Consider the following 27,840-nt stretch of genomic DNA (forward strand, 5'->3'; position numbering starts at 1 on the left):
ACTGGGATACTGATGCACTGATATACCACTATAAAGTGCCTGTACACCAACGCACGCAGAGCAAGGAACAAACAAGAAGAACTGGAGATCTGTGTGCAGTCACAGGGCTTTGATATCATCGCAATTACAGAGGTGTGGTGGGATAGTCTGTGTGACTGGAATGTTGTCATGATGGCCTACACGCTGTTTAGGAAAGACAGACTGGGAAAGCGCAGTGGTGGGGTTGCCATCTATATAAGGCAACACTTGGAATGTATCAAGCTCCATCCTGGGGTGGGTGATGAGCCAGTCGAGAGCTTATGGGTTAGGGTAAAAGGGCAGACTAGAAAGGGTGTTTGCTACATGATGCCTGATCAGGAGGAGAAAGTGGATGAAGTCTTTTATAGCCTTGTGGTCACAGGCCCTGCTTCTCATGGGGGAGTTCAACCACCCCAACATCTGCTGGAAGAACAAAACAGCAAAGCACAAACAGTCCAGAAGCTTTCTGGAAAGCATTCACAACTTCCTGACACAGATGGTGGAAGATACCAATGAAGAATGGTGTGTGGCTCAACATTATACTAACGAACAAGGAAGGCTCAAAGGTGTGAAGATCAGGTGCAGCCTTGGCTACAGTGACATGTGGAGTACAGTATCTTGTATGGAGGAAGCAGGGCAGCAAGTAAGGTCACAACCCTGGACTTCAGGAAAGCTAACTCCAATCCCTTCGGGGATCTTCTTGGAAGAATCCCATGGGAATAGGCCTTGCAAGGAAAATCCTTCCAAGAGAGATGGTCAGTATTAAAACACCAGTTCTTCCAGGCTCAAGAACAGTACATCCCGATGAGCAAGAAATTGGGAAAAGGGGTGAGAGACCTGTGTGGATGAACAAGGAACACCTCCAAAAACTCAGTCATAAGCAGGAGGTATACAGGAGATGGAAGCAAGAAAAGGCCACTTGGAATGAATAGAGATGTTGTCAGAGTAAGTAGAAACAAGAAAGGAAGACCAAGGCCCATCTGGAATCAAATCTGATCAGGAATGACGAGGACAACAAGGGCTTCTTCAAATACATCAACAACAAAGGGAAAATTAAGGAAAATATAGGTCTGTTACTAAACGGAGATGGGACCCTGGTGAGAGAACACAGGGATGGCAGAGAAACCAAATGCCTTTTTTGCATCAGTCTTCACTGATAAGACCATCTCTCAGGAACCTCTGATCCAGATGACCAGGGAAAAGGAATGGTGGAAGGAAAACGTACCATTAAGAGCTAAAATGCCACTTTGAAGGAAAAAGCGTAAAGTCCATGGTAATTATATAATTTTGAAAGACTATATGATTTAGGGTTTTTTAAGTCACATGAGGTTCTATGCTATGTGCCCAATCACTTACTTCAGCCGCATCACCATTACTATTTTCTTAAAATTTACTGGATTTTGAAGCAAGCAAAATCTAAGAGTTTCTCCTCAAAAATCATTCACAACACAAGCAAAAAGAGGCCAAAACAGCACTACAAAAACTCAACCTAAGAAATACTCATTAAACTATTTCTTAGTTCAGAAAGATATTAATTAAGAAATCACCCAATCAATATATACAATGACGTAGTCATTAATTATTCCTGTAGATATATAGGGCTTAGTCAAAATATTTCATACAAATTTAACAAGTCTATTCTTCCTTTACATTTCAAGTCAACATGCAATGAATTTATAAGAAAAAATTAACTTTATATATTAATCTCATGGTTACTTTATACTGGAAACAGAGAAATAATTACCTCGTTTATTAACTTGAGGGAAAATCTGATAAACTGGTCTGTTCACGTGAAATTCGAATTAAAGAAAATTGTAGCAGTTCCCACTTCAATTATACATTAGCAACTCATTTATACAGTTTATAAATATTAAGCTAGACTTTGTTTTATTCATCTAGCATACATATACAAAGCATACAGTACACAAAAATAGTTCAAAATGGTTTATGAGCACTGTTTTACTCATTCCGTGAGTACTACTCCATTCCAAAAAAGCGAACAAACGATTTCTACTACTTGATTGAGCAATTTAAATCTGCATCTTCATCTCACTCCACACTTCCCTTTTTAACCCTAATTTCCTTTATTATCTGTTTTTAACTAAGATAAGGGAGCTGATCTGGATCTACAAAACATTGTGTTGATGCATCATACAGGAGCCAAGAATATCAGTGACAAAATGCAGCAGGGACAAAAACTGTTTAAGTACTCACATTACTGCCACCAAAACAAACCTCACTTGCAACACGGCCTTTTTTCAAGGAACTGAACTTTTTCAAAAGTAGACAGGACATATCTGTAGTGTCCCCTGTACTACATTAGGCCTCTACTTAATTTTTAAGGTGTCACACCACTGGTGCACATGTAATTCACTTTGTCCAACTCAGAAACTAGACCCTGAGCCCACACTGGTTGCCTAGATCTCCTGTGCAGAGTTCAAGCAGTTCCACAAGTCAAATGGTAAGAGATAACACGCAAGCAAAGACATCCAGGTCAGCCAACAAACTACATCGTTTTCTGGAGTCACCTAGAGTTCACCATTGACAAAGAAGGGATCCTACACAATCATCTCAGTTACACTCCTCAAAATTACTGTTAAGAACTGTGGTATTTTCCTAGCAAAAATCTGACACAGTGCAAGACAAACTGGAATTTTCCACGGCATCAGTAGAGACTGTTTTCAAAAGATGGGCACACTCCACAGCAGTCCTGTAGGAGGATAATCCAAGGGAGTGGATCACACCAGGATCTCCTACAACCTAGCATCATACCCAGACAAATCTGCCAAACAACAACATGCTTATTTTCACATTTAATAGGGATGATTCACAAGAAAAGAGGGTAGACAAGGAGGGAGAAAAAATGAATACATTCAATAGTCTGCCTAAACAGGAGTATCTTCTTTGTTGTTTCTGTAGTCATTAACCATTAGTTCAAGCAATGTGTCTGATGCCCCTACTGTACTATAAACTAGCAGCTTGTTCTTTGGCAAAACAATAGGAAAGTACACCTTGTACACCTGCCAGCTGTACAAGGTCATTACAGATGGACTGAACTGCCAGTACAAGCAAGAAGTGAGAAATCCAAAGATGTACATAAGGGAGGGACTTGTGACTGGGATGTTGATAATACAACAGAGACACAATGCAGCGAGATGTCATTCCAAGTATTGCACATTATTTTGGTAATACTCTAACAAAAGTAGAAAAACAACTGGTAAGAAAGCAGGAGATTTAAGTTTCTGGCAGATAAATATAGAGGATGCTAAAAAGCTTGGTACATTCTGTTTAGCAAATCAGAGAGTGAGAAGAAATAGGATTGCTTTCTGTAAATCCAGTAGCACAGTATGCCCTGAAGAACAAGACAATCTGTTAAACACAAAAGGTTCTTTTGGCATAAGATCAAGTGGGCAGAAAGTATGTGGATAATTTTTTTCTTTTTTTTTTTTTTAACCATTAAGTTGTTAAGGTTTTGGAATACAATTCCTATTAGACAGAGTGGTGGGAAGAAAAGTATTTTTATGCCGGAGCTCAAAACATGCACATTTACAGGCAGTAGTAAATGACACAACTTCCTATAAGGGGCTGCAGGAGGTTCTTTTCCAATTCCATGTTTCTAATAGTGGTATTATCAGTCATTACAAAAACAATATGAAACACCCCAAATAGCAGAAAAAAATTGAAAATTAATCATAATTCCAGAAGGAGAAAAAAAGTGTATATATGAGCTTTGAAAATTACGTTTAATTTTGGGTTATGAACAGAACCCACAAATAGAAAGACTCCTTATGTAAAACTGGAAAACCAGAACTACAGCTCCACCTACTCCCACACTGTTAGGACATGGGCAGAGGCTGGGGTTTGCATGAAAGTGCTATGAGTGGTTTCCAGATTCAATTCTAAATTTTCTTAGATTAGAAAGGAGCAAACAAATCTCTCCAACATAACTCACAAACCAACGCCAGAAAAGTTACAACATAATAATCTCAAATTTCATTTCAGCTCTATATTGTAAATGCTCAAGGTAAAAAAGGGTTTCAGCAAACCTGCAAAAAACCTTTAGAAAATTAATTCCTGATTTACATGCTGCCCCCAAAGACAGCAAAAGGTACTAATCAAGTGTTGGAATAGCCTTTTTTAAAAGAGCTTACTCTGAAATACAACAATCATTTTCAAGCACATAAATATTGAAGACAAACTTCATTAATGCAACACATACAGAATTCCTCTCTCTTCTGCCTAACCTGATAAATGTAGGTAGTTACTTCTCTGAAAAAAATGAAAGTCAGTAGCTACTGTACAATTATGTAGCTAATCAAATGGAAGGCATGATCACAAAAAATCAATTCCATTAGACCTAGATTGGAGGCAAGTGTTTTCATAGAAAACGTGGCTAGAAAAGGGCTGAAGAAGTGGCCTAGTGCAACCTCCTGCTCAGAGCAGGTGTAAGGAAATGAGGTTGCTCTGCAGCCTTTCCAGTCATGTCTTGATCACATCCAAGGACAGAGATTCCCTAAACTCCCTAGGGATTAATGGGATGCATTTCAATTACTGAAATTATAGTACGGGTGAGTTCTTTTCTTCTAGTTGTTTACCACATAGTAAAAATAATTTTTCTGGATGTGAGAATTTGTGTAATGAAAGGGGAAAAAAACCTAGTCTGTAAATTCTTACTTCTGCAACAATTCTACTTTAAGACAAAGCATCTAATAAGACACATCAGCAACACAAACATTCATCTTTTTGCATGCTATCTCCACTCTTTTTACACATTCAATACATTAGACAAATAATCCACCATCATAAGTTAAAAATCAATATAAGCATGCAGATTAACTTTCAAAGTGAAGTAACCCATAAGATATAAGCAAATTTGTCTATTTAAATAAAAAATACTTGTTTAGTGATTTATTCCTATTTTATTAACATTTTCAAAGAGTAGAAAAGGAGCCCAATTAGGTATATTTTTAAGGTCTTAAGTTTCATTCAACATATTTGCTGTAATAGGTGCGTTTGCACAAAAATCAAAAACACTTACAAAAAACTACAGTTGTTCTACATACCAACAAGCCGTATTACATTCAGGGTAGTGTTTGTTAGAATAGGTGCATTCACTTTATTGAGGTTGTAATCTGATCTCTTTCTGCTCCTCAGAGTTTCTCGAGAAACACTTTAAAGAAAACAAAGTACACCAAATGTGACAATACTCGAGGACATACAAATGAAATTCAGTAGAAAATAAATTATTCCTCCCCCCTTCTTTCACATGTCAGTATGTCTTCTGGTGCAGCATTTTATTTATGCCAAAGTATAACTGGGTTAGGATTCTAACATTTAAGAGAGAAGCCTGACCTAATTTACACAGAATTGTACTAGAGAAAGGTATTTCTTGGACTTGTAGTCCAAGGCTTGAGTTATACAGGCCTCTGCCTTGCCCCACGAACCGTTTTAATCACTCTGACTCAAGACCACAGTTCATGAAGTAAAAAATGAAAACAACACAAGTCACATCAAAACAGGGACAGATTAGTCAGCTACAGATGAAAATTACTATCTGAAAATGGAATTAATTTTGAGGAAGACGAAGTTAAAAAAAGTCATTGAATTTTTCATGAAGTCTAGTCCTGCAAGTGGCAGGGAGTTGGACTCAATAATACTTATGGATCCTTTGCAATTCCAGATATTCTATTTTCCTATAAGAGAAACCTTCTGCCAGCTGCCATAGCTCAAAACAATATTATTCCAAAAATTCGGAATGCTTGAATTTCACAGCACAAACATAAGGACAGTAAATATTGTTTGTTCCAATTAAGGAATTTTTAAACATATCTCCATCAATTCTTTGAAATTAAGTAGTTTACATGACGTATCTTATAGAATCATTTAACAATATTTTATCCTGAGGAGTTATTTTGTAAAAAACCCATTACACTGCTTTGACCTAAGTGATGGCATTTTGGTTCTCCTGCAATCCCTACATAAAAATAATGTTAGCCTGCCTTACAAAGTCTGAACGGACATCTAAGTTGTACAGTGTACTAGATAGAAATTTGTATTTCAGATCCTTTTAAAGGCTACAGAGTTGGCTTTTGTTTATATTAATATATATTAATTTTTTATTATATTCATCAAAATAGAATATATAGATTCATTCATATATGTGTGTGTATATATATTCTCAAAGAAAAAGATAATTTAAAATTCCAAAGGACTGTCTTTAAGCTATGGAAGAATCTAATTTTTTTTTCTTCCTCTGTAGAAGTTTACTGTTCTGCAAAAGCAGAAGCCCAAAACTCAAGCCATTTGTCTGCAAACAACTGATTTTGACACAACAGAAATTATACATATGCACAACAGCTGCTATAGAAGAACCTTCAGTTAACGTCTAGTCCTTGCTAATCAGTTTTCTACTACCTGCTTCAGAAAGCCTTTGTCCTCTTTCAAAATGTTGCTTTTTGCAGCTTCTCTCTGCAATAATGATGAGCAGTATTATGTTCCTCCCCATTCTGGAGATCTAAGTGCTGAGACCTTCTAACTGTGCAGGCAGCATAAAGATTATTTAATTATTATTCCACTGTTGTAGATTATAGAAAGTGAACTACTTAGAGTACTGAGATGAAAAGCATGTAAATTAGACCAAGGACTCACAGAGCCTACTTACCTTTTTATCGGGGCATCTCCTGTCTGCTCATCCACATAATCTCTTTTCAACTCTTCAGGAACATCACTGTCGCTATCATACTCTTGATATGCACCTTTTTCTTGTTCATCTGATTCGTACTGTTCAAAACAAACAAACAAATAAATAAATAAATATACTAACATATCTCTTATAATAATATCACTCATGTAATGTGGCACTTTGGTAATTTCTTGTCTTTTACCTTGATCATAATACAAATAATTTTGCTGGTTGAAAGGCTGCTGACAAGGTTCATTAAAAATGCAACAGGCAAATTATACAAAGCCATTTTTAAGTGCATTTCTATTTTCAGATCTTGACTGAATAAATATCTGCATCATCCTATTTCTCCCATCCTATTTGCATTCTAGTTGGTGTATCAAGTACCCACATATCTGAGATTTTATTATTTACTTTCTAATCCGAAAAAATAGTAATAAAACTTCAAAATTCATCCCTACAATGGTAATAAAATAAAAAAACCTGACACTACACAATCCTTAATTATTATTGCAAGAAAGACTAAACTATTCCTTCACAAAAATACTTATTTATATTGTACACATTTATTTTTTTAAAAATACAATACCAAAAAACCAAACTTGCAGTTGCTTGCAGAATTGCTTTTAGAATACTCCAAAAGACATTTCTATTAGAGAGTCGTTCAACCACTTAACCTGATAGAGATGATGCAATTTTGACTAAGCACAAACACTTCACAAAAACAGACCAACAGACCAAGGTCACTTGGTTTGTTCAGCCTGGAAGAGACTGAAGGAAGACTTCAATGCAGTTACAACTTCCTCGTAAGGGGAAGAGGGGGGCAGACACTGATCTCTTCTCTCTGGGGATCAGTGAAAGACCTAAAGGAAACAGCCTGAAGTTATATCAGGGGAGGTTTAGGTTTGATATTAAAAAGAGGTTTTTCACCCAGAATGTGGTTGGGCACTGGAACAGACTCCCCAGGGAAGTGGTCACAGCACCAAGCCTGACAGAGTTCAAGAAGCATTTGGATGATACTCTTGGGCACATGGTGTGACTCTTGGGGATGGTCCTGTGCAGGACCGGGAGTCGGACTCAGTGATCCTTGCGGGTCCCTTCCAACTCAGCATATTCTGTGATTCTCTGAAATGCTATTACAACTATGTAAGTATTTCTCATGGCTCTATCAGCATGTAATTTTTTTTCTCACTCATTTTTCTGCAATGTATGCCATACTATCTACCTCAACAGAAAGGCAGATAACTTTGCATACATCTGTATGCCCTATGCACACAAACTTTTCACTGTCATGGAACAACCAAATATTGCAGAGCATGCAAGCAACAGGATTCTGCAACCCAAATTGGCGTATCTTTCCTCATAGAAAACAAAAACTAAAACAAATCCCAAACCCACACGACACCATATGATTGTGAGAAGTACTCTAATGATATAATTCAACTGTATCAGTGGAATAAATCACTGGGACCTAGATTAAAAGTATTTTCCTTTCTCACCCACCCTTGCTTTCTCAGAACCTCTATCAGGTGTTTGGAGTATGCTTGCATTCATTTGTGTGTATTGGTTCTTGGTTTTGTTTTAAAACACACACCATCCCTTATCTGGTTAAAGACACAGAATCCTGATAGTTAAAATATTGATGTAATTATTCAAGAAACAAATCCTTTTTGATGGAAGAAAGTCTCATGCACCATTTGCTTCATTTGTCACAAATTATTCCAGAATAACCCTACAAAATATGTGAAAGCATAGACAAATTAATCATGTACACCTGCTTCAAGACATGCCTTTCTATACATTTCATGTATACATTTGATGGTAATTCCACCTCTTGAAAACTATGAAACTGAAGTAGATACAGACAACTACTGCCTCCAAACTCTCATCTGCATTTTTGGTTTTTTGAAACTGTTTCTCTCTGTTCAATTGTTGAATTGCGTTTCAGAGATCACAAAAGAATTATTTTCAACTCAAGGACGTGAGGTAGGACCCTAAAAGGTGATATCTGGAAAACAATAAGCAACACAGGCTAGCACATAGAAAATACAGTTTAGCATTTCCATGCTGGACATCTATTACTATTGCTGGAGTAAGAGTTTTGTGGCTAAATACTAGTCACAAATACAGGTAATAAATGCTTTTTATAAATATGAAGTCACACATACATATTAAAAGTGTACAATTAGGATTTTTACACCTGTAATTTGCAATTTTTTTTTCACTCCAATTAAATGCAGTATTTAATGCCAATCTCTTTTTCAGGTGTTCTAGGTTGTTCTCTAGCATACATGCTTCAGACACTTCAGAAATAATGAAATAATTTTTTTCACAAAGTGAATTTCTTAAGACAGAAAAGATTAAAGAAAAACAAACACTTGATGCTCTGTGATACAACCCTTTTTCCTGAACACCTACACAGCGATCACAATGTTAATCGCACCCATCAGGCTTCAGAATGCACTTGAAGAGACCCTATCACTTTTCCTTTTAATTTTCCTTAACATGTACATTGCTTTGAAGCCACTTTATCCAAGTAGTCAAAAGTGACAGATATGACAGACAGTCTGATTCCAGGATCCTTAAGAAATGGCAGGTTTTTAAAAAAGGATAAGACCTCTCTAGAGAGGAAAACCCAGTCTCTCCATCATGCGAAACACTAGGAAATACATTTTTTCATTACACCTGGCAATTCCCAGCCCAAACCCCAAGTTCCTGAGACTTGTAAAACCTAGCATTATGAAAGCACCATATTATAAAAGCGAGAATCCCACATTACAAAAATTCAAAGCAAAAACAGCTCAGGCGGAAAAAAAGAATGTAGTATGAGACACATTCTAAAATGAAATATTGATATCAATAGTATTCACAGGCAAAATTTCTGCCTCTTGACATTTTAGACAAAGGAAAGCTGTAATGAAAGCAGCTCATTTATTTAGAAAATGAGCTGAGTTCAGCCGTGGCTAAGGACAAAAAGAGCCACAGTTTAACTAACTTGGGTGGAACATTAGCACAGAGAATTACCACCACTTATTATGCACTAATATATAATAAATGACATGCTGACTCAATTAAAATCCAGTGACAGTAAAATGATAAATTGAGGACAAACCGTTAACTATAACTCATACTGATATATGAATCTGACAGTTGACATTAATTAACTCAACATCATAGAATAAAAGGATTTTAAGAAAAAAATTTAATGTGGAAAAATACTTTATTAAGTCTCCTCAATCTAATGCTATTAATGATCTGGAAAAGTTATTTAATGAGTTAAATGCATCTGCATTTTAACGTATGCAGTAACTCACAACTATTAAATAGTGAACTCAACCCAAAGAGATCTTAAAAATCTATCTTGAATATGCACAGTCTGCAGTAAAATTTTAAAGTGATGAAATGAATTCAAGTATCTTGTAGCAATAATCAGTTCACAAATGTTTAGGCAATCAGCCCAGACAAACCCATAGGCAGTGGTAAGATTCATCAAAGTTGAAGAATGCTACAATACTGTGAGTTAACTGTATCACAACAAATACATTTTAAGAAGCTACAGAAAAGGGACATAAAGCATCTCAATGAAGCTCAAGATACAGAGCTGAGGTGACTGGGTCCAGAGGCCCATTTTCAGTTGTCCAAAACTGCAACAACTAAGCAGTTACAAAGACTCTAAAATTCTCAAAAGAAATCCTGGTAGTTCTCACCATCCTATAGATTATTTAAGAAGTAAATAATTGCTTATGTCCTTGTCACGATATTTCTTAAAATATTTGGAAACATGTCTGCATTCTCTGGAAACAAAATTTTGCAACCTCCATCTGCAATAATTTCAATTTTAAGTTCTAAAACGTGTCTCCATCTTAACCAGTCAGTTAAGAAACCAAAACATAAAGCCTCCATATAAATTTCATCCCACATTACCTAAGCAAGTTATTTCTCTTTCTATGTAAAGGATAAGGAAAACCACAGCCTGCCACTGCAGAACTGCTGAGGCAGCCACTCTCAGCCCAAGCAGAGCAGGCATATGGCATCCTGACAGGACCCATCTCCACCACAGTGCTTGCAGCAATACCAGCACCTACATGCAGAGCATGAGGCAATCCTTTACTAGCAAACTAATGCCTACTATCTAAAGTAGCTCCTGCTCTGTCTGAGACTGAGCCTCACACACCTTTAAAAAACAAACTGAACTTTAAAAAGGATGCCTGACTTTCTGGCACTGCTAAAAGCAAAGCAACACAGTACTGCAGGTAACTGATTCTTGTATCAAGACATTTCGCCGTCATTGTTACACAAAAGGAATCAGCATTTACTGAAAGCACAATATGCTTTCTTTTTTTTTTTTTTCTTTTTTTCCTGAATCACTCCATACCCCATTGGAAGCTAGCACGTCCTCTGTCTCATCATCTTTGTTGTCGGCCTGAATTTCAAACGGGTTTCCTCCATTACAGTACTGCTCAAATAACGTCAGTGTTGCTGAAATTGCTGAAGCAGGCTGCTTACTAGGTGACACAGATGGGGAACGTGACTGCTCCATGAACTTAAATTCCTATTAATAGAAATAAAGTACAACTTTAATCAGGCAGTTTCAGTATTATTATGACAGCAGTTCTATAAAAACAGAGGATAAAACCAAACTTTTGGATAATTAGCCAAAGATTGCTGCTTATTTAAACATGCTTTTCACGCTGCCTCAAGTTAACCTTGAAAGTAGCAATCTTATACTGCTGGTCTTGGCAATTTTAGCAGTTTTTCACTATGACATGCAATACATCTGCATTCTGAAAGTATTTACAGTCTAAAACTACGTGAAAGCTAATTGGTTTTTTATTTCACAGAAATGAGGAGATAAAACAACTTAAATTCTATCCAAAAATGTAGTTTTCATTACAAAAGTTACCAAGAACTTTACTAAAGCTGAAATTTTCTTGCTAACACTTTATTTTTAAAAAGTTCTTTTCCAAATTTTTTATTTCTCAAACCCACTGCAGATAAACTTTCTGATCACTGGGTGAGTGCAAAAACTTTTGGAAATAAATGGACCAAGTGGGACACATAAGGCATGATTTTTGACATTTTTTTCTAAAAATCTTGACTTAGTTGATATACCATTTTTATCTATTAAACTCTAGCTATTGATTTTCAACAATGGTAAAATGTACATCGTCATTTAACTGAAGGTTTAAAGATCAAAACACATGCAGCTAAAAGGATTATAATATTAGATTTCTGTTTGCTTAAACGAATCAGTTACTTTCTGCAATTTTCTGCTGCTCCAGTCCCTTGAGCAGTATATATGATTTATAATCCCATTTCTCTACTAAAAATATTATTTCTTTTGTTACTGGATGCTACTGAGCGTCCTTCTTCCTTTTTCCTTTGTACTATTACTGTCCCAGTAGCCTATTGCTTGCTTCTACAGTTAACTCTACAGAAGCTGCAAAACTATCTTTTTCTTAAGATTGCTCCACTAAATCATTTTTCACTTTAGTTATAGCTTTAATCACAGGCACCATGTTTTATTTGGCAAAACAAGTGAACTTCATTCACCACATGCTAAACTTAACAAAAATCACTTTAGGACAGAAAGTGAGCACACCAATTACTTGCTTTCAGTTGGACTTCAGCACAGAAGAATATTTTTTTTCCTTTCCAAATGAGCCAGTATGACCTATGTTTCCAGAAACAGATGCCAGATTGGTACAAGCTAGTGAGCACTCATGCCACTACTTTCAGGCGCTCATCTTTTAGCATCTTACTGTCAGACAAACAATTTAGAAATTGAAAACAGACATATTAACAGTACATTAAAACATGAAAAATAAAGGCTAACATTATGCTTACAACATCTTCCATAAACCTCTACCTGCCTGAAACAGGAACACTACCATTTTAAAACCATTTGGTTCTTGGGTTTCCAATATCATGAAGTAAAACTTAAGAGTTTTTAGCAGCCACTAAAAACATTTGAACAGTAGTTCATGGATCTTACTACTTCTTAGAATACCTGGACTCTTACTTGTTAAAGTATTAATACATTTGTATGTTTTATACGTAGAACGTACATGAAGCTGCAGAATATTAAAGCTTGATTTAACAGGACAAAGTTCCCAGGTCTCATTCTCCAAAAACATTCTTAGTTCTTCAAGACGAGTTCTGAAAAACAATAAATGAATACTCTTAATTGGCAGGAAGTGTAAATCAGAAAGTAGACAATTACTTAACTTATGCAGTAAAAAATGCCTTCTAAAACGGTACAAAAAGTCACACTTGAAAACAGACATTTAAGTAATTCAACTGACAGACCACACAAAAGCTGTGGCTACTAACACAGTGTCTTTTCATGACACCTCTGGAGAAAGTCTAAAAGAATGTCTATCTCCAAAATTTGGAAATGAATCTTTTTGGTCAAAACCATTACAAAATATAGAGGGACATCTATGATTATGCAGCAACACTGGACTTTTTTTCCGCTATGTAAACTGTAGAAAGCAACACTATCAGCAGCACAACAGCTTCTGAAAGACCAAACACACTGAAGCCAACACATAGCAAAGGGAAGTGGAAAGAACTCATGTCTCACGGGCATCTCAACTTTTCAGAGAAGAAATATTAAATGGCTATTAATCTGTATTTTTCTTCATAGCTTAACTTTCATTTGGTACCAATTAGAAACTGTAATAAGGAAAAGTAATCAAGCCATTACATCCCTGCATTGTTTCTGTTATGTTTTTAATCACTAGAAAAGCCTCTGTTTGGTCATAAGCAGAAATACCTTTAATAAAGAAAAAATTTTGCCACATAAGTGGAACACAGAGGAAAAGACAGCAATGATTGCTTATTGAGGTCACATAGCTCTATCTTTTCTTCTTAATATCTGGTATATTGCTTTGTTTAACAAGTATCAGTTGGTAATTTATGCACTGGGTTTCTAATTAGGCAATAAAATATTCTAGAAATACCACTACTTCCATAATGAACTACAGCCACCACTACCATTAAAATTTGCCTGCCTCAATGAGATAAAGCAATGTGTTGAATTATGACTACAGTTTGCTGTGTCTATTCAAATTCACCAGTTAAATGCAAATAGACTTCAAGGGCTATTTTCAGTGCATTTAGTAGCCTCAGCTTGCAGACCTCACAGAAAAGCCAACAGAAACAACAGACAGAGATGCTGTGAAAACCAGAGTTAGATTAAAATTCTTTGTGAGGGAGACTAAGGGGAAAGAATCACAGAAAAGCAAACATTTAAAACCCATACAGCAACAGGCTTTGTAGCATTTCAAAGCTGAAATCAAGGTTCTGACAAAGTATTTGAACTCTTCATTTTCACCAGCATATGTCTAGAAAGGGGCACACACAGAAGACCTGATGCATTCATTCTCTGAAAAGCTTTAGTGATCAGGCACACCTTTTTACAAGTGTATCAGTACAAAAAGTAAATTGAATTCCAAAAAGCACCTTACTGATGCTCTTCACCAAAAGCCCATTCAAATTTCTCAAAATAATCAGCTTTCACCACAAAAAAGGCTTCACATATGCTCTAGTACTATGTTCTCTTCTACATTTTTTGAATTACATGGCCAATTCCTTTGAATGTTTTATTTGTTTTGGCAGTTCTCTATAACCCCACACTGCCCAGGAGGTCACATATGCCAAATTACACAAAAAAAGAACTGATTACTCCTGGACACTAAGCATTTCAACTCTATGTAGCTTTTATGTACTAATTAATCCTTAAAAGCGCTACTGCTTTTCTTCTTCCCCTCCAATTAAATACACAAGAGGAGTGAAAGCCACATCAGCTTGATCTGAAAAGGCAAGATGCTTAAAGCTTTTATATAAAATAACCTAAGGCACATAGCTGTGAGGCAGGGTTTTTTAATATTTTTCCTTCTGAGGATGAAAACATCAGCCAATTAATCGTCACAATACCCACACAGCATAAAATACACAGGAAGTATTAAAAGGTTCAAACAATTTGAGTCATATCAATAAATATTTCCTTTTATTTTCACAAGATTTACATTACATTAATAAAAAACACAAGTTATTTCAAAAAATTATTTCTATATGTATTCCATCAGTGTTCCTTAACCTTTATTTTACCCAAAGATAATTCAGAAAATTAGTCCCTAAGCAGTTAAACATAAGCAAAACCATAGCAGTCAAAATGATATTTACTTAACCAAATAAGGCATTATGTGGTAAGGCAGTGTAGTAAAAGATGGTTAGGTAGACCAAAATCAGTTAATGAAATTCAGTTCAGGATTTGGAAATGCTTTCAAGAAATAAAGATAGGTGGCATCTCCTGACAAGACATAATGTAGATATGATTAAAGCTCAAGCTTTTCAGACAAACTGCAACTGAGCTCTTCATCAAATGTCCAAAAAGAAATACTAGCTACAAACTACCAAAGCTGGAAGAAATTTTAAACCACATTCTCATCTTCTGAATTTAGACACTGTCTCATGTTCTCCTGCCATAATTTTCATACTTTATGGATTTTAGGCAGAAAGTCTCAGACCAAATATGTCTGGATGTATTAGCTGTATGACAGATGACAACAGATCAAGACTAGGAAAGTAAGTTACTTAGAACACAGAACATTCTATTTCTTCTCATATCTTTCTAGCTTTTTACACACAGAAAGAACATAATGCTAGACCAACTGGAAGAAAAAAGTTGCCAATCATCCAAACCAAAATATTTGGAAAATCAAGGCAATTAAAACAAGTAAACAGAAAGACAAGTCTTGAAGCTGTCATAGCCATATATCATATTTGAGTCCAGAGACTGCCTGTCCATGACAGCACATATAACTGGCCTCAGATACAACAACAGAGTTGACTGAAATGTAATTAGATACTGCCAATGAAAACACCATGAAAACATGACTCAAAAGGACGGACTCAGTTCTAAATATCTTTTTTGATGCAAGACAAAATTGCACATTGAAAAAAAATTTCATAGTCATACAGGACCACTCTTTTTAAGCAGTAGCATAGAAAAAGAAGTAACAATTCACTACAAAGATTGGACTTCAGAGGCATTCATCCTCAGGATGCCAGGGGACAACTTAAGAGGTAACCTGCAAAATTCTACATAAAAAAAATTGTTCATCTTTATCTGGCTTGCCAGCTACAGAACTAGGGCTTTCCACAACCATAGCAGAAGCAAAGGCTTCTCCTTCGGAAAAGCATTTACCCAGCAAAACTAAATGCCATTAGAAACATTCACTGCACATATAGCAGTCTCACCTGTGGTATGTTTTGAAATAGTTAACACTTTGTTTTCTGATAGATTCTTGCAAAACTTCAGACTTACTGCCACAAAATTCCTCTCCAACTTGCATCAGCCTATAGTAATAAAACAAAGTTTAGAAATATTTATTGATTTCTTAATACTGCTGTTCCAACCATGAGTGTACAACATGTATCTCCATAAAAGCAGAGCACCAGTGTTACACTGCAATGCTAAGGCTGCATTCCACAAAAGCCCATGTCTCATTTCCCTCTAAATCTTATCATTATGTTCCATACACATAGAGACAAAGAGCCATAAGCAAAATAGATGTTTTTTTGAGATCCCAGTATGCAGGGCAAGCTGTCAGCTCACAATCTCAATCTGTCATTTTTTTACCAAAACTGAAAGATATAATATTGTAAAGGTTGGCAGTACCACAGTATTTCTCTGCTCGACTGAGAGTCCCTTTAAAAGCTGTTAGAAACAAAATTGCTAGACCCACACATCTCAAATCTTAAAGGCAGACAATACTGAAATCATATCACACTTAAGCACTACTTGAGCAGCAAAGTAATTCATACTACCTCTCCCAAATACATCCTCATAAACTCCCACATAAAGAAGTATTGCTCTTCAAGCTCAGCACATATGACTGAAGCCAAAATGTTAATATCAGCCTTAATCAACTGTGCTATCTTATCAGAGAGGACGTGTATTAAATGGTCTTACAACCACATCAGTATACCTGCTGATAACATCAAGTACAAATATGAAGTCGTCATATTTGAAGTTAGACAGATCCGTTCCCAGAAGATATGTTTTCACTTTCAACTGAACATCCTACAAAACACAAACAAGTTTTTGTATACCTAATACACTAAAGACAAAAAGTGAAGGCTCAGATGCCTGGTTCATTAGCACTTTTTGGTTGCTTGCACTTATAACTTCTTTTTTTGAGATTTAGAGTAGAACTCCATTTTCTTTAACAGGGATGACTTCTCTAAAGTAATTTTATAATTGGTTTCTTTAACACTCTATACAACAAGGTCAATCATAGATGCTTTATTATCAGTGCAAAAGCAGAGTTCAGGATTACAGCTTTTTCATCATACATCTGGGTATCACTGCACATCAAACTTATCCAGTGGTCAGATCAGGAATACTGTGAAACCAGGCAGGTTCACAAGACTCCAAGTTCTCCATAGCTCTGATTATACCGGAAATATAAAGCAGTATGACTGTGCTAACACAGAAAAGCACATGAAAAGAAAACAGATAGTGGGGCAGCACACACAGGTTGTGAGAAATGGAATCAAATTGAAAGTCTTGTTACTATATCTTGGTATCTTGACTGAGTTTGTAAGTGTAGCAACCAAGCAGTAACTGAGTCACAGAAATTATTTTTCAATGGTATTGATATATTCAAATCAAACCAAATCACTTTTAAAAAAATCCCTGGAGATATTTCTTTAAGAAGATTAGCATAAATATAACTATAATTAATAACGGGAGAAGGGAGGGAACAAATATTTAGTGGGGAAAAAGAGTCAAAAAACATACCTGCCATATTCGTGAAAGCCCATGTTCTAATTTCTTTTTCACATAGTTGCGGTCAAAACTATTCTCTTCAGTTCCCATCACATTGTTGCCATCTGAAACTTAAGGTGAAAGGCACTGTACATAGTTCCAAAAGCTTTGAAATGTATCTTATTTTCTTACCCATAATGAAACTTTTCCTTTAGCTATTGCCATATTATCCATTATGCAAACTCCAGGAGACCTACTTTGCTCTAAACATTGGAATGGAAATGAATTATGCACATATAAGTATTATATGCTAATGCAAACCAGGAAAGCTCGTGACGGTTTTTATGTGAGAAAGATATCCCATTAAACAAATTAAGACAAGAGCAACATATACTGATATTTCAAATAAAAAAAATTAAGTGCTTAAGTGAGCACTGCTTATCCTCTACAACAAGATTCTCTAAGACATTCTACCTTTGTAGACAAGAATCATGAACTTAAAAGTTTCAGAAGCAAGATTTTTAACTTTATGCCACAGCAAATTCTTACTGCAACTCCAAAGAAAAATACTGGAATTTTTCCATGCTATGCAAACGATATGGCATCTTCTTTCCTTTTCCCCATACTAATCTACGCTTGTGCATGAAATAATGTCAATCATACAACCATTCCCACAGCACTGCATCACTTTCCAAAAAAGCACTGTAATGCATGATAAACTGCTCCTGCATGTGCTCTCCCTGTCCCCATGGAGGAAATAGATTTGATTTCCATTTTCAGAAAGAAGAGGTAATATTTTATATGCAGTTTGTGAGCCTATTGCAGTAGTTACCCCTGCAGTCAGTGATGGCACAGTGTCATACAGTTTGCTTCACAGTCTATGACTGACCACAGGAAAGCTCAGATTTAGCCAGGCTATACAGACAAACGATAACTCTGCTTCCCTGAGAAGGAGAAAAGCTATATGTGTCCTCAAAAGCCTGAACCATTTAGTGATTTGACATGAAAAATAAAAAATCCCATAAAATAACACATTGGAATATTACACAGCATACAATCCTCCTTCCGTTCCATCATTCAAGAGGCTGCAAACACAGAAGAATTAGGATGGCCTGCAGTACCCTAGCATTGCTGTGCAGCTCAGATCAGTCTTTCCATATCTTCTGCAACCTGCAGTTAGTTTTCAGTCCCTTGTTCCTGGCCCAGCCGGTCACATCTCTCTACCTCCACACAAAGGCTCCCAACTCAAAGAAATTTCTTTCCCTTACTCCTGATCCCAGCATCTCCTCTCAGAATACTAAGAATACTTGAGCCTTAAACTATCACTTTGCACACACATTAGGAATTCTCCTCCCCTCTGCCTAGGAGTCACAGGAACAGGCAGCACAAAGCCCAGATCCTATAGGTGTGCAGAGAAGGACCTGGAGAAAACTAAATAAACAGGCAAACGAAAGCAGTTGTTTATGATATCACGGGAAAGACAGTTACTATCTATAATATGAGTTCACTTGGAGATAAAAAGGACATGTCTAACAGATTAGGGCATGTCTAACATTCTTGCCTTAGATTATATTCCTGAAAGATAGACTCTTTTTTAACGTCAGACTTCACAGCCAGGTAGATACTACACTGCTACAATGAAGACAGGAAGGCAAAGGAAAGAGTAGAACTTTTAACAGCTCCTCAATGACCTGCAGTAATGTATTGGTCAGCCCTAACTTGCAGAACACTTTATGTGGAATAAATAAATACTAAAAAAATAATAACATTTTATTTCTAGCATCAACAGGGAATTCAGAAGCAATCCAAGGTCACCAGGGAGACAGCACTAAGGTTGTGTAGCCTTTTCAGCATTTAAACTGTGTGATGCTACAAGATGCCTCAGGTGCAGCTCCAGAAGCTTTTCATTCATGAGCTGACCTCATCAATGCAGGGACAGGATTTCATGTGGTCATTCAAAACTTGCAAGGACAAAAATGTCACCTGCATACCAAATACCTGTCACAGCAGCGTTATTTAGACGGTAATGTGCTACCAGGACCACAGTGAGAGCTAATCCTGACTGACCTTTGCAGTTCTTCATTATCAGGCTTCACAGCTTTTTCCAGAAAAGCTCCTGGCTTAGTTTCAGTTTCCTCAGAGGAAAGAGCAATTTTTCATGTCTAATTGCAAAAGAGTCCAGAAACATAAAAAACCTACTGTCCTCCATCTGTCAGCACTAAGAAATTTTTGTCAACAACTTGTCAAGCCTCGCCCTGAATCCAGACCTTGCAGTCTGGATGAGTATCATGTAAATACTGCGAGCACTCTACTAATGAGTCAAGTAAGGAATGGGAGGCCAGACACAAGACTTTGATCAACCTTTTCAGATGTGTGCAGAACAGATCTCCATGGCATTACCTGGACTACCACATATTTAAGAGAAGGAAGGAAAAGCATCCAGTGACAGGAATGGTTATGACTGGTATCAGACACTGACAATTCAACTAAACCGAAATACAAAAGAGCACAGCAGTCTGACCATGTTCTGACCATGTCTTCTTCAGATCATCCAGTACTCACTGTCAAGTGAGCAGAGTTTCCTTCTCTAACTATCACTAATCATAAACAGCACTTAACAGTGTTTCATACTCCCAGTCTTAGGCCAGACTCTGTGTAAGTAGAAGAGCATGATATACATTTTTTCCCCCTCAACCATCTGGTTTCTGCTTTGAACCCTTCCAGAGTATGTTTCTCAGAACAAGAACTGTTACCTATTATATGAATGTTTACATAACATATAAGCATAACAAGAATAACAAAAATATGAAATCTTCAACATCTGTAACTCCATTTAAATTTAAAAAAATGTGTGGAATATGAATACTGAGAAGGATGCTGGCCTTGCTTAATTTCTTTCAGACAGAGCTATGGGTGTATTTGGACATGTTATTAAATTAAGAACTTTATCAAACACTGAGACAGCTTCAACCGCAAGCCAGGGACCATGGTATGAACACTATCAAGAAGAACTGTCTAGCCAATATGTCTGCCCACAAGGCTAGAACTCAGGAATACAGAACTAGTATAATAATATATGCAGCCAGAATGTAAAAGCTCTGGTACTGTCAACTGAATAACTCCTCAACAGAATTAAAAACATAACAAAATACGGTCTGGAATTTGGGCTTATATTAGGGACAAATATTCATTTCTTCCAAGGTTGCAAAGCTATATTCAACTTTTTCCTCTTTAAAGTCACTGAGACTGCTTTTGCGGATTAACTGAGAATTTACCCTAATTACTCAAAATGAGATGATAAAAGGCTGCTTGATATGCAAACAAGACCCAAACATAATTCCACACTATATCTACTCTTGCAGGGCATTTAAAAAAATTTTTCCTTGTGAAATAAAAATCATAAAACAAATATTAGCCTCCTAAATATGTTCATCTTCTGAAAGTAATAATTCTGACAAATGCATTTTCATAAGTGATTTACACGGAAGATTAAACAAAATATAAACAGAAGGAATAAGCCAACCAGAAAAACTCTAAGTGGATTTACCATTTCTCAGACTATACAAGGAAACAAACCCAGCTATCTGAGCCACAGCACGCTCTTTGTATGATTCTGCGACCTCCTCTGTTCTAAACTTCTGCAGATTGAGGCCACTCCTAAAACAGTCAGTGTCTTTGACGTATTCTCTAGATTAAGACCATAGTCCTTGTACTCATAAACTGCTACTCACGAAGGAATGGTTGGACAGACATTGCCATATAAATGCTATTGTTCAATGAAAAATCCATGCACCATTCTCTCTGTCAATCTCCCAGTGCTCACGTGGTTTACAGACAGTCATGCTACAAGGTCTTGTTTCCAGTCTTTTAATGAACTGTACTGCAGCTAATTTCACACATCCAAACATATTAATTTAGGATAGTTTCCTTGAAAATCAAGTATTAGACAAAGGTCCACAAGCATTTATACTTTTTGCTTTGAAGAATTTGTAACATGTAGCAGAACACATAAATGTTCATAATTACACAGAAACACAAGAATCAAAAGCACCCAAGGAGTTATTCTTCTAGATGCCTGATTTAAATACAGTAATTCTTTATGTTTTTCAGTATTTCTCAAAAACTCATAAAAGCAGCCTTCAATCATAACAAAAGGTTTTTGTTTAATCCTTGCTGGACAGAGGAAAGGGAAAAAAAAAACCCACCAAAATCAATCGCATCTCTGTCCTCTAGCCTCACTCTTTCACTCTTTGAATAGCAAGCAGATCTTGCAGAGAATTTACACAGTACTATAAATGAAAATTTTTGAAAATTAAAATGGTTGACATTCGATTTACATCTTGCATCATTTTCTTCTTGCTTTTCTCTGAATCTATTATAGATATTAGAGTTATTACCAAGGATTACACCAACTGTAATCCTTTTACCACTAGGATTACACTTGTGAAATCAGTAAATGCTACAAGTGATCATTTTGCTGCCCACTTTCATTCTTCTGTTAAATCATTGTTGCATAAATACAAGTAAATTACATCCATGTCACAGTAAATTTTATGGTATGTAAAAATCCAGCTGAACCAGACAAGGCCTCACACAAACCAATGCAACTTTGAAGTTCACTTTGCTTAGAGCAGGGAAGACAAAAATGACCCACACAAGTCCCTTTAAAATTCATTTTCTATTTGATTCTCTAGTACAAACACGAACAATGCTCTGACCACAACTAATAATGCCATGGAAAATTTTCCAGTAAGTAGTTTATTTTCAGCAATGAAACCCCCTATCACAGCAATTTGCTGTTTACTGTACAAGCAACAAAATCACAGAATAAGCAACAGTTCATTAAATGTGACACAGAACTTACTTCATGCTATGAAGTTGATAAATTTAGTTCACTAATTTTATCTTCAGTAGGATTAAACAAGTTCTACCTATTGACGCTTAATTCTGTCTTTCCAACAGTATATTAGAGCAATTAAGTGTTATTGATAATCATAGAACTATTAATACCATACATTTCACTATGATTTACTGCTATTCTGTTACAGAACGCTTCAGCAACCTAAATCTCATGATTATTTCCTTTTTCATGAAAGGTTCTAAAATATGTCTCATTATTTTAAAATAATTAGGATTCCATTTATATCTGTTTCCATTTAGTTTATTTCAAGTGTTTTTTCAATTGATCTTAGAAAAGGTAATCCCCAAAGATCAGTCCACAATATAACTGAAATAAACTGCAAATTCTGAACTCCATTCAATTGCTCTTCAGACTTCTCAGAAAAATAACAAGCAGAATATTTGAAGATATAAAGCAGACACACTTCTTTCCTCAGAAATGCAGAAGGGCAATTATTTACAAGTTAGGCAAAGTACATTTTAACATCTGTAACAGGCCTCAGTAATCACAAACACATGATACGTGACCTAGATGAAGTGCAACCTCCTTTCAGTAATCCAAGCAGGACTTCTTTTGGATAAGCTTCAGTATTAAAATAGAAAGAGCTACGTAAATCATGCCATCTAAGTCCAGCTTCTCACTTCTACAGCTGTGTTTGTGCCCTAAAATCAAGAATCCCTTGACACATTTCAGGTACTTTCTTAGAGTGCTGACATCAACTGGTACAATGACAGAAAAATACCAGGACAGCCTCGAGTTCTCAAAATGATAAAATGCAGACAAACACACAACACTGAAGCCTGTTACTTCTATTGTTTCTGTGTATGGGGTTTAATTGAGGGAACAATTTTAGCATAATATCCTGAACTGCCTCCCTGTTTCCTTCTCACATACATGCCCTTTCTACAGGAATTTTACTCTTTGGCATTCGCACATATCACAGCCATTAAACTAGTAAGTATGGAATGAGAATTCCATGTATGGGTTTAGTAATTACTGCAGCATGAGCAATAAGTTTTAGAAAAAACCTTTAGTAGATATTTATAGTCCCTCTGAAATTGTACTTGCAAAATTCCCTCTGTGTGCTTTATCATTGCAGAGGTATTTGAAAAAGTGATTCAGTAGATCAACTATATTCCAGTTGTACATTACAGCTAAGCCACATCTCCAGAACCTTAAAAACTAAGAGACAGAAGATTAGTAGTAAACATACCAAAACACTCTGGCATGCGTGTAAAAAAGCAATGAATTTAAAATTACTCATATGACTGTATATACCACTTCATTAGGCTTAATGGTTCCTGTAAAAGGCTTTGCAGCGCAGGTTACTTTCTTTCTTCAGGATATCACAAGGAACGACACTAAGGGGAACTAGTTTTGTAAGTGCATCTGTGGCTGAATAAGTTGTCAACTGTGATAATGTTTCCATGCAATAAATACCTGCTTGATTTTACAACACACAATAGGGGAAGGACATGTCCCCTAAGAATCGTTTAAAATAAATGCATTTATATCTACAAGACTGGCACATACAAATATTCATTAAAAAATGAACCTTATACTGAAGAGTACAAAAATCCAGTGAGTATTTCAGTTCTTCCTGCACTCTATAAGCAATAAGGCTGAAGGCACCGAGTCAAGACCACAAAGATATAGCACAAGAAAAGTTATATCCAAATATCAGAAGTTTTGTTTCCAGAAGTTTCTTACCAGAAGACACAACTGCTGCCTCATCTTGGTCATGGTTCTCATGCCACTGCATCGTTCGGTAGTAACTGAGCATGACTTCCCAGAGGGCTTTGCAGAGATCAGCCAGGCATGGAATGTAGCTGTCTGATGTAATATGCTACAGAAAAACAAAATAACATTGTGAAACTTCAAAACTGTGTTTGTTTTTTACAGTGGCAACACAAACCATACAAACCCTTCCATATTCATACAGTTGAGGTGCTTGATATATATCAGTTTCATTTTAAAATGTATTTGAGAGGTGACAAATTCCTAATTTTAGTCAATTAATCAAATACTGTCCAAAAGTGCAAAGTTTGTTTGCTAGCACTTTTCTCTTTTCTCAGTTGGCCCATATGTTAAACACCTCTTATATTTATGGAACAATGAGGCAGAGACAGAGGTAAAGCCATAAAGTCTAATGATCAGCACATCTCATTATCAAAGAGGGATGCAGACATCCATGACATGCAGACACTCCATCTTTTCAATGATGCAGAGTCTTGTACTTCAGTGGTACATAGAAGTCATCCTGGTTAGTACCCCATTGGGTTGAATGACATATAAAGGAGTAGTTTAAAAGCAAACAAACTTCGATGGTAGCTGCCCTACTTCCCTGAATTACCCTGCTCCAAAGAGCCAACTATGATTTCAGATACTCTTTAGGCAAAGAGTATCTATTTTATCAGAGAGTGAGATACACAGAAGAAATAACTAAGATGAGACTGTCAGGAAAAAGGATGACTTCGAGAAGGGGTCTTGCTGGATAAAGAAAAAACTGTAAAATATATTGTTCATTGGAGTGGCAATGCTACGCCACCCTTGTCTCAGTCACTGTGAAGCGCAGTGTCACAACTTATAGACAAGGGTAAAGTCCAGCTGCATAGATATGATTTTAATTACATTGTTATTTAAAGCTTCTCACAGAAGTCTGGAAATTAGCACTTCCAACTAACACTGCTCTAGAAAAGATATCATGTTTTCCAATAGCTACATCAGTGTCCACAGCTGGCTTCTGCAAGGCTAATTAGCTTTTACCAACTGGGTACTGTGTGCCTGCTAACCCAAATACGTATATCCATGATGGTACAAAAGTTTTGACACTAGTTACAAGAAAACTCTTCAAAAATATGAACTGCTTCTGCAACAGGGTGTCAACATAACCACCAAAAGAATCAACCATGGATTCCATAGAGAGCAAATCTTTAATTAAGGCAATCAATTCCCTCAGCTGCATCCTCATCCACTGATCTCACTGAGGCTTTCAAAACATGGTGTGTCCTTCTCAAGAAGGATCAGTAACACCACTGATCATCTTCAGTACATTTGTTGGAGAATAAACATTACACTGAACAGATTTCCTACACTCCTCCTATTTTTCAGCTTTCAAGTAAAAAAAATTTATAAACTGCACATCTTTATTTTCTATTTAATCATGTTCTCGTTTCCCAAGCTTAAATAATGTTCCTGGCAGTAGGACATACCGCTCAAGTCATATTTGCCTAAATTCCACTTATGATTAAGGACTCTCAGAAACTGTTCTTCAGCATTAACAGATGTCACTAGCAAAAGCATCTGGAGGCTTCATGTTAATAATCATGTCCTTTCATTATGCTTGTTTGTGTTTTTTTAAACTGAACTATTATCCTGGTTCTGTGCCCTACCAAACCAGAGCTTCCTCAAGGATATAAATTAGGCATCCTGGACATATCGACAAAAAAAAAAGAAAAAAAAGTCATGTTCTTGGTACATAAAAATTCTCACAATTGAGACAACTACTTTTTTCCTAAAACATCCTTTAACTGAAGAGTTTATATACATTAGTGACTGCATTATTGAGACATTTTAATCTCAGACACTATAGGCCTTTACTAACAATTGAACAAAATAAGGTAATAAGTTTATTATTCAAACAGTAAATTGTCCTGCCAATTCACCCGCTGCTTCAGCCATTTTCTCTGCCAACTCATCAGGAAATGTGGCTCATCAGGGTGTTTAGTAGCTATAAAATCTAAACCTTGCTTATGCATATCATTATACTTGAAGATATACTGGCCTTCAGGTGGGCAGGAAGAAAGTATCACTTACTAATACCAAGTTAATTCCATTTAGACTAAGGAAACGAACAACTGGATTTCTTTGGACTTATACTCTCTGAATATAGAAATTCAAAACTTGAAAATGAAGCAGCCAAACTCTGCCCTGCTCCAGTAGTATTCCAAAAGTGAAAGGATGTAAAAGCTAGAGCACAGCACATTGCTAGGAAAAGAAACAGTCAACAAGGAAATAGTGAGTCTGAGTGCACAAGTACATAACTTGCATAAATGCTTAAAAATTTCTGAAAATATTATTCTTTTTAAAAAACTCACATTGTTATAATCTTCAGTATCTGAAGAAACAAACAAAACAAAGAAAAAAAGCCACTACAGCCTCCCACTACCCATATAAAATAGAAATGAGCTAAATGAGTTCATTGTGACAGATTTTTAGAAACACACAACAGGAGATCTGTCCAAAAAGGAATACTTCAATTTTATATGACTTCCATTGTTTAATTAGAGGAAGTACTCCATAATCACTTATATGTTAAGAGCATCCTGGCTTAACAGCATAGATAGCCTGAAGAGGGTTCTCACTAGAACTAAACAAAGAAAAAGAAAGGTCATATTTTAGTCTTAAACAATTTATTCCTCCAAAACAAAATGCAAGAGATAAAAATCTGCTAGTGTTTTTGCTGCAGGAAGTTAGAAATTTAGTTGCTATGACAGTCCAGTTTATTCAGCATTCTGATTTCACAAATGCACTGCAACAGGTAACAACCAACACTGAGCAGCATGGTTTTTAAGAGATCAAAATTGCCCATCTGCAGCCTGTCCCTAAATACCTAATTGTTACCAAGAGAGTAATGAAAAAATAAAAAACTAAATGTCAAGCAAATTACAGCACTATTCATAGTACGTTATAGTCCCAAAGTCTCAGTACCTTCCTTTATACAGACTGCCAGATTCCAGCTATTGCAGGATCACATAACTTAAGCATCATCTCATTAAGGTTTTACATAAGTAAAACCAAATAGAAATAGAGGTAGTAATTTTGTAACCATGCAGTTAAAGCCACTCTTTTCCTATGTATTACAAAATGTGATATTTCCAAGTATCTGAAAGATTCCTCCACACTGTAAAGAATAAGGATCAGCAGCAGCACACAACCTGTATTTAGAAGTTGTCAGAAGCAGCTCAGTAGTACTGTTTATAAGTGTAAATAAATGGGCTTAGTATCACTAGCATTAGCAAAGAATGAGAAATAAACTAAAGGACATACATAAGTATAAAGCAAAAATAAATTTAGACAAAAAGTGGATTAGAAAGTAAGAAATGAAAATAAAACCACACTCTGAAGACTTATAGCCGAAAGATGAAAGGGCTGCAGTCTAGAGAACAGAGATCAGGTTTTGCTGGCTTTCTTCAGCTAGAATTGATCTCAGTGAAGTGTGAATTCCACCCATCTGGAACCTTTCTCATTCTGTTCATTAATACTTATGTCAATTATTCCCAATAAATTAATTTTTCATATGTCTATTCATGTGAAGGTCCTTAGATTATGTAAGCTTTCAAAGTCAAAGGGGCACCTCTTTAAAATTAAATGGTTTTCAATGTCAATGTGTTTACTAGTTGAAGCTACATGATTCCAGGAGATACGAGAAGTGAAAGAGCAGAAAGTGGATCCGAGTAT

General features: G+C 36.1%; 1 protein-coding gene across 4 annotated transcripts in view; it reads right to left on the minus strand.

Annotated features, from left to right (window-relative positions):
• Positions 1–27,840, minus strand: part of VPS50 (VPS50 subunit of EARP/GARPII complex) — a 78,814-nt gene that overhangs the window by 22,008 nt on the left and 28,966 nt on the right. For 2 of the 4 annotated variants that reach the window (XM_032699444.1, XM_032699426.1), the window contains exons 13-20: positions 24,091–24,226; positions 17,514–17,605; positions 16,699–16,793; positions 15,968–16,066; positions 12,769–12,859; positions 11,076–11,252; positions 6,680–6,798; positions 5,082–5,188 (exon numbers count right to left, since the gene is read on the minus strand). In XM_032699444.1, the coding sequence (XP_032555335.1) occupies positions 5,082–5,188; positions 6,680–6,798; positions 11,076–11,252; positions 12,769–12,859; positions 15,968–16,066; positions 16,699–16,793; positions 17,514–17,605; positions 24,091–24,226 (916 nt within the window). Of the gene's footprint in view, positions 1–5,081; positions 5,189–6,679; positions 6,799–11,075; positions 11,253–12,768; positions 12,860–15,967; positions 16,067–16,698; positions 16,794–17,513; positions 17,612–24,090; positions 24,227–27,840 lie in introns of all 4 variants that reach the window. The other 2 variants (XM_032699436.1, XM_032699415.1) reach the window with 1 other exon arrangement.

The sequence above is a fragment of the Chiroxiphia lanceolata genome, chromosome 1 (genome assembly GCF_009829145.1).
Source record: "Chiroxiphia lanceolata isolate bChiLan1 chromosome 1, bChiLan1.pri, whole genome shotgun sequence".
In the NCBI taxonomy this organism is placed as follows: Eukaryota; Metazoa; Chordata; class Aves; order Passeriformes; family Pipridae; genus Chiroxiphia; species Chiroxiphia lanceolata.